Source organism: Abramis brama (genome assembly GCF_963993115.1).
Source record: "Abramis brama genome assembly, chromosome: 19".
Lineage (NCBI taxonomy): Eukaryota > Metazoa > Chordata > Actinopteri > Cypriniformes > Leuciscidae > Abramis > Abramis brama.
The window spans coordinates 17584902-17597332 of NC_139981.1; the positions used below are offsets into that span (position 1 = coordinate 17584902).

The window sequence follows — 12431 nt, forward strand, 5'->3', positions numbered from 1 at the left end:
ACTATAATTATCATTATACTTATCTTTTTAGATATTCTTGGATAGTTCTTTGCAGTGGTGAAAGCATTTTGGTCAACATGACCAAATATGAATTTGCATTATATTATTTTATTGTAAGGGCTTTCTTCTATAATATATAGTTTAAATATGAAAGCGGTTCACTTAGCTTACCTATTTGCTGGTAAACCTAAATCAATTAATAAATGCTTCAATTTTACAAGGTTTTATCAAACTAATAATGTGTGTTCCATATCATGACTGTACAAGTTAACAAATAATTTAATATATTTTATATCATATTTTTATTATTAAGGTATTATCATATTAAATATGTATTATATTAAATTGATTTTATAAGGTGTTTCTAGAAATGTATAGGCCTAGTTAATACATTAAAAGTTCTATAGGCTACTTATTGGCTGTTAATGTCATATTGAGAATGAAAAGAATATTTTTCTTTTATCTATTCTATTTTGTGGCATGTTTCTGATTGCAAGGTATTAAATTTAGAATGAGTGGAATAAAATAGCTGACATATAAATGACAGCCGGATGACAGGCTGTATGCAGTGAAGTCTGGATTGGCACTCTGATAGTAGATTTCAAAGTGGAATGAACCACATCATGTATTAGAATGAGATCTAGACAATCTGATCACATGTCAAGGAAAGCCAGCCATTCATGTAGATAATGCACATCTGTCAGAGTATCCATTAAAATTGGCATATACAGTAGTCAACCGGACAGTAATTTTATTCCTGCTTTAAAGTCAATGCAATGTAATCTCAGAATGCCAGTTTATCATCTGAGCGAAGACATTTTAACTCGCCTCATCTTTGCAGATCTTTCATGCCTGGATCTCACACTCACACATATATTAATTTATTATTTCTCTCTTACTGTGCCTATAACCCCTTTAGAAACATTACAACTAAAGTAGAACAAAAATAGAAACATCAAGTCAAGTCAGAAAATATCCAAATAAATATCCAAATAAACATAAAACTCTGTCTCATTAGTGTTTCCTCCGTTAACGGTGTGGCATTTAACTCTGTTTTCATAATTTCTCTAACCCATTTCCTGCAATGCATTGGGAAGGAAAGCAGATTACATCCCTAGAACTGCTCGCGTTTCTCATAATGCACTGCAGTGGGGGCCAGCTCTGTCGGTTTGGGACCGTTCGAGGGCCTGACCTGCTCTTGGTCCCCCCACCCCATTACACATATCGTTGCCGTCACATACTGACATTCTAGGACTCCAATAGACTATGCCATCGACACACCTGTTGTCCCTTCGATTCCTTCATCTGAGTCCAGTGTGTTAGCTCCTCCTCCCCAGAGCTGTTCAGCCCCAGAGAGATCCAGCCAATCATCTCCTTCCGTTTCATGCTGCGCTTGTTGTAGACCGACAGGATGAGCGTGACATCAGAGAGCTGGAACAGAGCTACTTGGAACACAAAGGTCTCCTTGTAGGTAGGGTTGGGCTGGCCGCGGCAAATCGATGTCTTGCACTTGGACATCTCCTGACCCATTGAGTTCAGTAGAGTCAGCTTTACGTAAGTGTCTGAAACAGGATGAAACAGGATGTCAGTCAGAGAAACTTTCATTCTATGTTCAGTAGTCCTAAAACTTTTACTGTCAAATCAGTCCATCCAAACCAATCCAAAAGAGTACTTTGAGAAATCTGAGAAGAAATTTGAGAAGAAGAAAAAAATCTTAACCAGTATTTTGATTTCCAGTAAAAATATGTAAGTATATCTTGAATTAAGTTTATCAGTTTTTACCCCAGTGGGAAATTTATTTTTAAGGTTAAATCTCACACAGTGTTTGTTAGATTTATTCTTAAAATCCACCTGTGGTGAAAATCAAGGTTTTAATATTGTTTATATGTCTATGTGGTGAAGTCAAAATCATTGCAGAGTATTTTCTTCAGAAACGCGGTTTGAAATCGCTGGTGTTTCTGACATCACAAACTACATTGTTACCAATCACGTCAAAGTGATCCTCAACGAGTGGATCTCTGAGCTGTTGTGAGTGAGTGGAGGCGGGGCTAATTTGCATATTCATAAAACAGCATATAGCCTACTAAATGAGGCAAGGGTGTAGAGTTACATTCAAGGTAATTTAAGGCATAAATATTTTTTTTTTTAAAGGAAAAAACGCTTAAACATTATTCTGGTGATCAAAGATGAGTTTTAAGGGATAAAATAATTGACTACAGGGGGCTTTTAAAAAAAGTGTCATAAAATAAAGAAATCTAGTTTTATAAAATAAATATGTCTAGTTTTAAGATGGTTTAGACATTTTTACTGGAAAACAAGACAAAAATACACATTTTTGCATTCAAAAAAATAAATAAAATAAAAGTACAATAAAACAATAATAAATAAAAAAACCCCACAATAATCACAGTTTTCAGCCGGGAAAAATTATTTACAAAAACAATACTATTTCAATAATTGTAGGTTCGGAAGTTGAGACGTTAAATTTAGTAACAAGATATTGTTGTGGTGCGGTTCTTCTGCCAGCGTGGAGGTTTTCAATGCTACGGATCCTGCCTGGCAATGCTTCAATCTCTCAATTTATCTGAAAAGCAATTGATTATTCCATTCATTAATACAGGATGAAATGTATTGGTTGAAAACGAGCCATTCAGTTTCTCTTTTTCATTAACGCACGGCACGAATCAATGCTCACTGATTAATAATTGAGTCTCGCATCACTCCTCTGTCTTCTCATTTCAGAACCTTTTGAACTGCGACTCTACAGATGCACTCAAAGCAGACTCTGGTGCAGCACGGGGCCTTTCACGGGATCGAATTCAGAGTGCAGTTGAACTCCTCTGAGCGTGCTTTCTGCTGCCCTGCCTGAATACACTAGAATACAACAGACGTTAGTATTCTCTGTGTCTTTGTGTCAGTGCGGGCTTCCTGTGGAGTCATCTTGCTGCGTTTTCAAAAAAATGTTTCACTCTCCTCTATTTTTCCAACTAATAGAAGAGCCGAGCTAAAGAAGCGCTGATTTTAGAGATGGGAATGTAGACTCATACCTGGCACTGAGGAAATCAGTGCAGCTCCTCAAGCTGAATGTGAAAGAGTTCAATAGCAGTTCAAGAGGGCTGATTAGCCTCTGTGATGCAGTTATTCAGGAGTCTAAACACTTCCTGCCACAGAAATCAACCTTCGGTAGTTGACAGTACATAAAATACTAGTCATCTGCACTGATAAAGTTATGGAAAACACTAGGATTACACATATCTGTTAGCATGTATCAATGCTGTAAATGAGACAAAGTTATTGTGGCGTACAGCAGTTTTTGCAATTTTTTGATCCCAAAATTGTGACCCTGGACCACAAAACCAGTCACATGGGTCAATTTTTTGTAATTGAGATTCATGCATCATCTGAAAACTGAATACATAAGCTTTCCAATGATGTATGGTTTGTTAGGATATGACAATATTTGGCCAAGATACAACTATTGAAAATCTGGAATCTGAGGGTACAAAAAAATCGAAACATTGAGAAAATCTCCTTTAAAGTTCTCCATTTATGTTCGCGATTGTGCTGCATTCCCTCACAAAAATAAATGTTTTGTATATTTACGGTTGGAAATTTCCAAAATATCTTCTAAAAATCGCTAATTTTGACCCATACAATGTATAAGTGGCTTTTGCCACAAATATACCCGTGCGACGTGACTGGTTTTGTGATCCAGGGTCACAATTAAGTATGAAGCATTCTCTTCCCAAAATTTAAACTCTGATATTATATATTTTATATATATTATGTATATACGTGTATAAAGTGTATACACATATTGTTAGACTAATTTAGAGTTTTTTATGACAATTATTTATTTTAATGAAGCATGATATAGAGATCACAAACAGATCTAGATCAAAATAAAAAAAGTGTTTTAACATATTTAATTAACAGTAAAAGCCCTAAAATTTCCCACTGTCTGCAAACATAGAAGAACCACTCACATGGCTACATGCCTACAAAGACCTCTACATCTCTCTGGCATCTTGGACTAGAACTACCAGTCACATGACGAGAACGATTCAAATGATTCAAGCAAATGATCTAGTAAATGTGGTTTAAAAAATCCAGACATTAAAAAAAAGACACAAGGTTAGGGGATGCATGCAAACATCACTACAGAGGACAGAGAAAATAATAGCATACTGTACCATCCAACATAACATGGTCTAAAAAAAAAGAAGCATTTGAACCTTCTCCATGGATGAAGACTAAATGGATAACATGCTTCACATGTTTTCTAAATCTTCCTTCTGTATAGAATTTTACATTAATTTGCGCTCAAATTTTCCACAGATCAAACCTTCAGCATCCATGTAGAAGTATTCGCCAGTCTAACACCAAGGATCGATGATGAAACGAGGAAGCGTGACAAAAGAAAGATGGATGAACAACGTCCGATGCTGATAAAGGTAGCCAGAGAAAACTCACCTCGGATTATGTACACCTGCCCACCTATCAAGTGCTTTAGACAACAGAACAAACCGTCTGACAACAGGAGAGGAGAGACAGCGAGAGCAGAGGGGGTCGGCAGTCATCAGGGAGAAAGAGAGAGAATATCAACAACAGCAGGAGGAAAAGAGCAGGTAAAAAGGTTTGAAGGTTCAATGACATTAGGTCAGATGTAACGTGTTCATAAAGCACACACAGCATCACTTCAGGTTAAAGGTCAATGCATAAGAGAGACATGCAGCCTTCATCACCATTTCATAACGCTGTCTGAATCTATGGGCTGAATATCGTTTAATGACATGGAGTTATGAGTGCTTTTTGAAGGCATAAAGCTCTTATATTGCACTCTTTGACTGAAGTGTGATGGAAGCTTTGGGAAGGTTAGGAGGTCATTTAGGGCAGCGTTTATCAGAAGGGTGATATGACAGAAAATTACAGAGCGAGAAAGAAAGAGGGAACATACGGTTACGGGCACCTTTGGGGTCAAAGGTGAGAGGTGACACGTTTTGATCCTGCAATCCTTATATAATATGATACAGGAAATACAAAGACAAATTTGTTGGTGAAGTACTCTGGAATGGCTATCTAAAGCAATCATGTTGAGCAGCTCTTGGACTCACTGGGAGGTTTATTTGCCGCCAGGTTTTTAAAGTGGCTTCCTTTGATGACCTCCACAGAGAGTCGTCCTGTAGTGGCGTTGTACACAAGCCCCAGCAGGATCTCTGGAGCCGCCCCCTGACCGGCAGACGGGAACGAAGAGGCCGTCTCACTGCACGACACGTCTGACACGCTTGCCTGAGAGTCACTGCCCTGGGACACAAATCATTTTAGTTTAGGCCTAACATTTACAAAGTTTTTACAGAATATATATATATATATATATATATATATATATATATAAATAATAATATTAGATCAAATGTTGCATCCGTTTTCATAGTTAATGCACTGTGACATTTTTTTATTAATATTAACAAAGGTTAATAAATACTATAAGAATATATTGTTCATTGTTAGTTCATGATATATATATATATATATATATATATATATACATTTCTGAAGCATTTTTGAGACTTTTGTACATAAAGTTTTATCACACTCACAGGTATGTTGCAGCAGGGGTCCAGTATGATGGGGACTGACATCTTGCCCTGCAGGTTGAGTTTGGTGAGGTAGAACACCTTCTCTCCGAGAGCCTTCTCCTTCTTCATCCTGCGGACGCTGTACAAGCGGAACCGGACGGCATAGTTCCCGATCATCTCCGACTCAATATTGCTGAAGTGAAATGTCTCTGTAAAGACGGGGCAGGGGCCACGCTGGATGATGGTTTTTGCCCTCTGTTTTTTGGTGGGCAGCAGCACTAGATGCACCTGCCAGGAGATGTTACCCGTGCGTTTGAGAGAAGGAATGTCCGTCAGTGCTGTTATCGTGACGGACAGACGCTGGTCAGACGAATCATGGTCGAAGATGACGTCGAGAGTTCCGTATTGAGCGAGAGGCTCAGGGTCATAACCTTTTGGAAGCTGAGCCGCTGATCCACGTGCTGACAGATCCTAAAGAGATGAATGATAGAAAAACCGAGATATTTAGAGGGAGGAACAATTACCATCTGAGGCTTGATGTGGTGAACGGCAGATTGATCTCTTTGGTAAATGTGCACAGTGTGTTTACATTCATATGAACTCATACAGTTGTGGTCAGAATTATTGGCACCCCTGGTAAATATGATCAAAGATGGCTGTAAAAATATTGTTTATCCTTTTGATCTTTCATTCAAAAATTAGCAAAAATCTAACCTTTCATTGAAGTGAAAGAATTGAAAGTGGGGAGAAAATCACTTTATGAAATAAATGTTTTTCTCCAAAACACGTTGGCCACAATTATTGGCACCCTAGAAATTTTAGCACACCAGGGTGACTAGGAACATGAAATTGTCAAGCTATGACTTGTTTCACAGGAGTATGAATTTGAGGAAACACAAATGCCAAATTCCCTTAATCATCCATCACAAGGAGTAAAACCAAAGAATATAGTTCTAATTTGCAGCAAAAGATTAAGCTTCACAAAACAGAAAGAGGCTCTAAGAAAATAGCTAAAGCGTTGAACATATCCATTTCCACCATTTCCACAAATGGCAATAATAAAGAAGTTTCAATCAACTAAAGATGTTACAAATCTGCCTGGAAGAGGCCGTGTGAAAGTTTGAGTGGCCAAAGACTGTCCAAGGATGAAAGATGGAGAATTGCAGAGATTAGTTGAGCCTTGGGGTCAGAAAAAAAACCTACATCACCAAATGTTGTTTTTGGAGAGTTTCAAGAAAAATTCCTTCCCACTCATCCAAAAACACACTCCAGCATATTCAGTTGTCAGACACGACTGGAACTTCAAAAGGGACCAGATTCTATGTTCATATGAAAAAACAAAACAAAAAAACAGATGGGTTTGGTGCAAACAAGTCAAGGCTAAATATACTGCTGGATCTTTAATGTTGTGGGCCTATTTTTAGCTGGAGGTCCTAGACATCTTGTTCAGATACATGGCATCATGGATTCTACCAAATACCAAAAGACCAAACACTAAGAAACGTAAATATCAACACAAAAATGTGTCACTGAGCACAAAATGAAGTTTCTGCCATGACCATCCCAGTCCCCTGACCTGAACCGTTTAGAAAATGAGTGGGCTGAACTGAAGAGAAGAAGCACCAACATGGAGCTGAGAATCTGAAGGATCTGGAGAGATTCTTTATGGAGGAATGGTCTCTGATCTCTTGTCAGGTGTTCTCCAAACTCATCAGGCATGATAGGAGAAAACTCAAAGCTGTTATCTTGGCAAAAGGAGGTTGCAAAAAGTATTTATTAAAATGGTGCCAATAATTATGGCCAACGTGTTTTGGAGAAAAGCATTTATTTCATAATGTGATTTCCCCCCACTTCCAATTCTTTTACTTCAATGAAAGGTTGGATTTTAGAAATTTTATTAAATGAAAAATCAAATGATAAACAATGCAGATTTTTACAGCCATCTTTGATCATATTTACCAGGGATGCCAATAATTCTGACCACAACTGTATATGACAGCTTTAAATCCATAAAACAGACAGTTATGACATTTGCTGAGACAAGATTTTTATTGCTATAATTCATATAACATAAGTTAGACTAAAAATGTGGCTCAGTATTGTACAATGAGTGCTGCTGCATCACACTGCTGTAAATATATAAATGATTACGTAGGTGTCTACAGCACATACATAATGAATTATGAAGGCGTTTGTGCATGCATCTGTTTGAATGCATGTGATGTTAAGGTAATGAAATCATGAAAGTACTTCAGCAAATCACACATGACAGCAATGCCCTAAAAACAACTTTAAAAAAGACCAATCAAAATGAGCTTTCTGCTGGAAAACAGTTTTTGAATGAATAAGCAAGGAAGCAACATGTCTTTTTAAACAAAGGGGGCTATTTGTATTTTTGAAATTGCCAGATTACACTGGTCTACAATTTTCTCGTTTGCTTCAGAGATAAAATGTGCTTTTTATTATGCATTTTGATGTGCTGTATTTAAATATGACAATTAACTGATTGGCTAGTGTTTTCAAGATATGTAAGTTATTATATTTTACGTTTATGTATATTGTTTAGATAGTGCCTGTCATCTGTCCTGTTTATGTAAGACTTTAAACATCAGCAAAAGGGTTATATAAATCAAATTTATTATGAAACAAAAGGCAAAAAACTGAACATAGTTTAGTCCTATTCAGGCGCTTCTTGGCTTGTTCTCTTGTATTTTTTAAATGGAGTGTCTCTTGTCACTGTCCAGCAATAGTCTGCAAACAATGATGGGCTCAATTTGAAGTTATCTGCACTGTTCAAAAAGTACGAGGCATCTCTGCTCACTTTGACTAAACAGAAATGTGTCCCTTTGCAAAATCAAACACTGACAAATAAGAGAGCATGACACTGTATAACAGTGGTGCAAAACTCAGTTCCTGTAGGGCCACAGACCTGCAGAGTTTAGCTTCAACCCTAAGTAAACACACCTGATCCAGCTCATTGAGTCCTTCAGGCTTATTTGAAAACTACAGGTGTGTGTGTTGGAGCAAGGTTAAAACTAAACTCTGTATGGCTCTGGCCCTCCTGGCACTGAGTTATGTGTTTCCCAAGTCGCAAGTTCCATCGTTATGAGAATAGTTCAACGAGTCGGTGTCGGTGTCATTGGCGTGAGTTTTGTTTTACGGGAAGAAAAACGAAGGAGAAAAAAAGAATATGGGTGATCTTCTTTCTTAATACTCCACTTTCGTGGCATGTTTGTGGCTGCCAAGTTTCAGCTATATAAAAAGCAGGCAACATCCGGTTGGTGAAGCTTGCTCGCTCTCATTGGCTGTTGCACGCATCACGTCAGAGGCAGCCCGATGAAGAGTCAAATATCAAAAACATGTTTGATATTTACGATTTGGGATCGTGCGGACTCCGACGCGATCTGGAGCAGTAAAATAATCATAATGACACCACACAATTGAGGACTTTTTGGACAAAAACTCTGTTGCAAGAAGCCTCGAATCGGACCACGTGCCCCAGATTGTTGGGGTTTGCAAATCAGGCCTAAAATCTGGCTTAAAATCTTCAAGTGTGTGACCAGCCTTATTTCGTTGTACGGGAAACGCACCCCTGTATGATTTCTAGAGCTGATATAGGGCAATTTGTTCAGCAGATGGATGTAAGCTTCGTTAAGATTGCATCATCCATGCCTTCTAGTAATAACATGATATAATAATATCATGAATGATGCAATACCAGCTTCAGATTGCATCATTCATTGTTTTGCCTAAAAAGCAAGTACTGTCCAAACCCATTCATAGATTTATTCATAGATCCAGTCAAAGATGTATTTTAATCATTTCGGGTTTAAATTGAAAAACTCACTTATCCTTCACCATTCAAATCAAGGGTCGTATATAATGACCTAATAGCATATCTTGAAAACTAGAGCCAATTTTAAGCATCATTTTCATTCTCAGTGACTTAGAATTAGTTTGATTAGTTGATCAGAAAGTTTAACTACATTTATTTCATAATCATTTTGGCTGTAGACCAGTGTTATTGTAGGTAAGTATTTTGGTAAGTACTTCTTTGCTCAAACACTCACCTCTGGGCTGAGTACAGCTGTGCTGTCGCTGGGTACATCTTCTTCATAGCCCTTGTTAAGGAAACTCTCTGTGTCCTGTGCTTCACTGACCTCGCTTGGACATTTCCCATAGCTGTGTCTAGGGCTCTCGCTCCCATGGGAAAGGTCACATTTGGCATCGCCCAGGTCAGAGGGTGTGCACGACATACGTGGTGACCCATCCTCATCCTGATAGGGCGGAGGCTGCAGCTCGTCCAATGGCGGAGTCCGCCTCATCCGCTGGATACAGTTTACTGATGTAGGGCAAAGTGAAAGAGATGCATTTAGGTATTATTTAGCTCAATGTTCAATATCAAAAAGTTCAAGTGCAGGACATGAAATGGCAAATATCATCTTAAGTGGCTTAGAAAGTGCATCAGTTGGAGTGACAATATGACATTATATTAAGTTTAGATTTATGCTCAATGACAGAATGATCTCAGAAACTCTAATTCATGTGTCACTCCTACATGAGAATGAAACTGAAGCCTTTGTGTCTTTAGCAGCACACATCACGACCTTGTAATTTATGATACAGCATACTATATGGTATTCAAAGGTCTCTGGTAAAGTCTAAGAAAAGAGTGGTTCTTTGAAACCACTTAGCTCAACTCAAGAAAAGGTCAAAACTTGGTTTTACACACAGTGTAGACATATTCATTAAACCTGCATCTTCATAAATGATTCAGGTGTCCTTCAAGAGATACAAATCACTGAATGAGATCAATTAAACAAATCGCCATTTCTCATTTTAAATGTAGAAAATCAAGGAAATTTGAGGATATACTGATGCTGCTAGTGGCTTTATGAGAATCTGAAATTGAAATAAATGGCAAAGCGTGCTGTGATTTACCTGCATGTACTCTACAATATAAACTGCTCTGTAAAGAGAATGAACCAAGTGGCTGTTGCCATAGTAACATGCTACTGGCTAGGACAGGAAGATTTAGCTATCTCATAAATATAGTGCATTCTCTCTCTCTCTCTCTCTCTCACACACACACACACTCTCTGTTGGAGTGTGGCTGGGATAAGTGGTTCTGACTATTGGGAAGAGACACCTCAGACATTGCTGATTCTGTGAATTTTCAAGTTAGTTAAACACTTTTTTGAAACTCTCCCTCAATTCATACATTTTAGTTTGCAGTGATATTTTGTATTATTTCTCATTTAATGTAATACGTTTCAATGACAGTTTTGTACAATTGCTAGGACACATTTCTCAATACTTCTCAATCTCCTTACCAACTTTCAACTTGGCACAGCAGTTAATTTCACATTCAAAATGCACTACCAACACACTTGTGTCTCAAATCATCTCATTCTCCCCAAACACTAGCAAGGGTTGCCAATCAACAAACACACTTTGTCACTCATCATTATTTTTACAAATTTACTAATTTGATTAGTGACCTAAAAAGAGCGCAGAATCTGAAATATTCCTTGCTTATTTTTAAATCATAACATTTCATTTCAATTTCAGAATCCTAAAATGGAAAAGCACCAAAGTATGGAACAGAAGATGAAAACTTAGAATCTAAGTTCACTTTTAATGAGGATGGAGGAAAGAAACATCACTGTTTACAATGATGGAAGAGCACGTCTGTTTGTCTTCTATGTCTCAATGTTGAATGACGTCTTTGATCATAAACTGCAGCATTTTTAACCTCAGGCTATGAACAAGAGCAAGAGAAAATGTCTGTCTATGTGCATGAGAGAGTGTGCCCTCTATCTCTATGATGTTTTGATCAACTATCATGTCAGACATCTCTCATGATTCAGTTTGATCTGAATGTCAGTAAAGATGCCATAACTATAATATTCAGTATTGAGGACATCACTGAGTGATTAGTAACATGACATTAACAGCTTGGTTAACTTGATTTTCTGGCGGTCATGGACCGAACAAGCACCTTCTTCAGAATGGCAATGCTAATGCTTTAGAAAAGTATTATAACCCTCTTTGGTTCCAACAGCAAACACTCGGCTCATTTGTTATGTATGAGTGTAAGAATGTGAGTATGTGTGCACAAGAGTATGGTTTTTTTAATGTACTTGTGAGTATTCAAGCAACATGAGCGTGTGAGTGTATATGTAAATGTGTGTGCGTGTTAGCGCCTCATGTATTATACAGATGGCCTGAGGCTACAGCCTCTCCTGCCTCCAGGAAAACAGCTCAAGAGAAAAGCATGCAGCTCTATCTGTCTCTCTGTGCAGTAGTTCACAGAAGCAGAGGGTGAAATCTGAGAGAGATATCCACCAGCTTCTTGCTTTTTTCTTTCTGAAAGCGATTCCCTTTGACACATTTTCATTCTTTCTCCTCATCATCATCCATTATCTTCCTGCTCTGAGCATCTGCAATGATTCCAGCAGGGATTTTGGCACAGAATGGAATAAGGACAAATGAATAGACAATTGGAAGTACAAAAAAATAACCCTAATTATTTCTATTACTAATGATCATTGATCATCCGTTGATATAATATCAGACAATCATCTTCCTCCGAAACAGAATAACATCTGATCTTCTCCTGTTACGTGAGGAGCAAAAGAGAGCCAAGAACTCTCTTATTCTGTTCTCTCATCTTTCATCTTAAGCAAGGAGGGAAAAAAATGTGTTCTGACTTATTATGCCCATATGTTTTCTTCTAGAAATGTCCTAATTCACTCGATATCTGATATATTCATGATCTTAAACCCTTTGCTCTCTGTAAGAATCACTCCTGCCAGAGAAAGAACAACCCACGGTCATTTTTATTGAAAA

At 37.7% G+C, this 12431-nt stretch overlaps 1 protein-coding gene across 7 annotated transcripts in view; it reads right to left on the reverse strand.

Annotated features, from left to right (window-relative positions):
• Window positions 1–475: 475 nt before the first annotated feature.
• The window catches only part of syt14a (synaptotagmin XIVa), a 41943-nt gene continuing 29987 nt past the window's right edge, over window positions 476–12431 (reverse strand). For 2 of the 7 annotated variants that reach the window (XM_084092723.1, XM_084092720.1), the window contains 6 exons: window positions 9650–9921; window positions 5601–6050; window positions 5115–5304; window positions 4958–5014; window positions 4474–4530; window positions 1112–1562 (listed from right to left, as the gene is read on the reverse strand). In XM_084092723.1, the coding sequence (XP_083948849.1) occupies window positions 1249–1562; window positions 4474–4530; window positions 4958–5014; window positions 5115–5304; window positions 5601–6050; window positions 9650–9921 (1340 nt within the window). In that variant the 3' untranslated portion in view covers window positions 1112–1248. Of the gene's footprint in view, window positions 1563–4473; window positions 4531–4957; window positions 5015–5114; window positions 5305–5600; window positions 6051–9649; window positions 9922–12431 lie in introns of all 7 variants that reach the window. The other 5 variants (XM_084092724.1, XM_084092721.1, XM_084092722.1 and 2 more) reach the window with 4 other exon arrangements.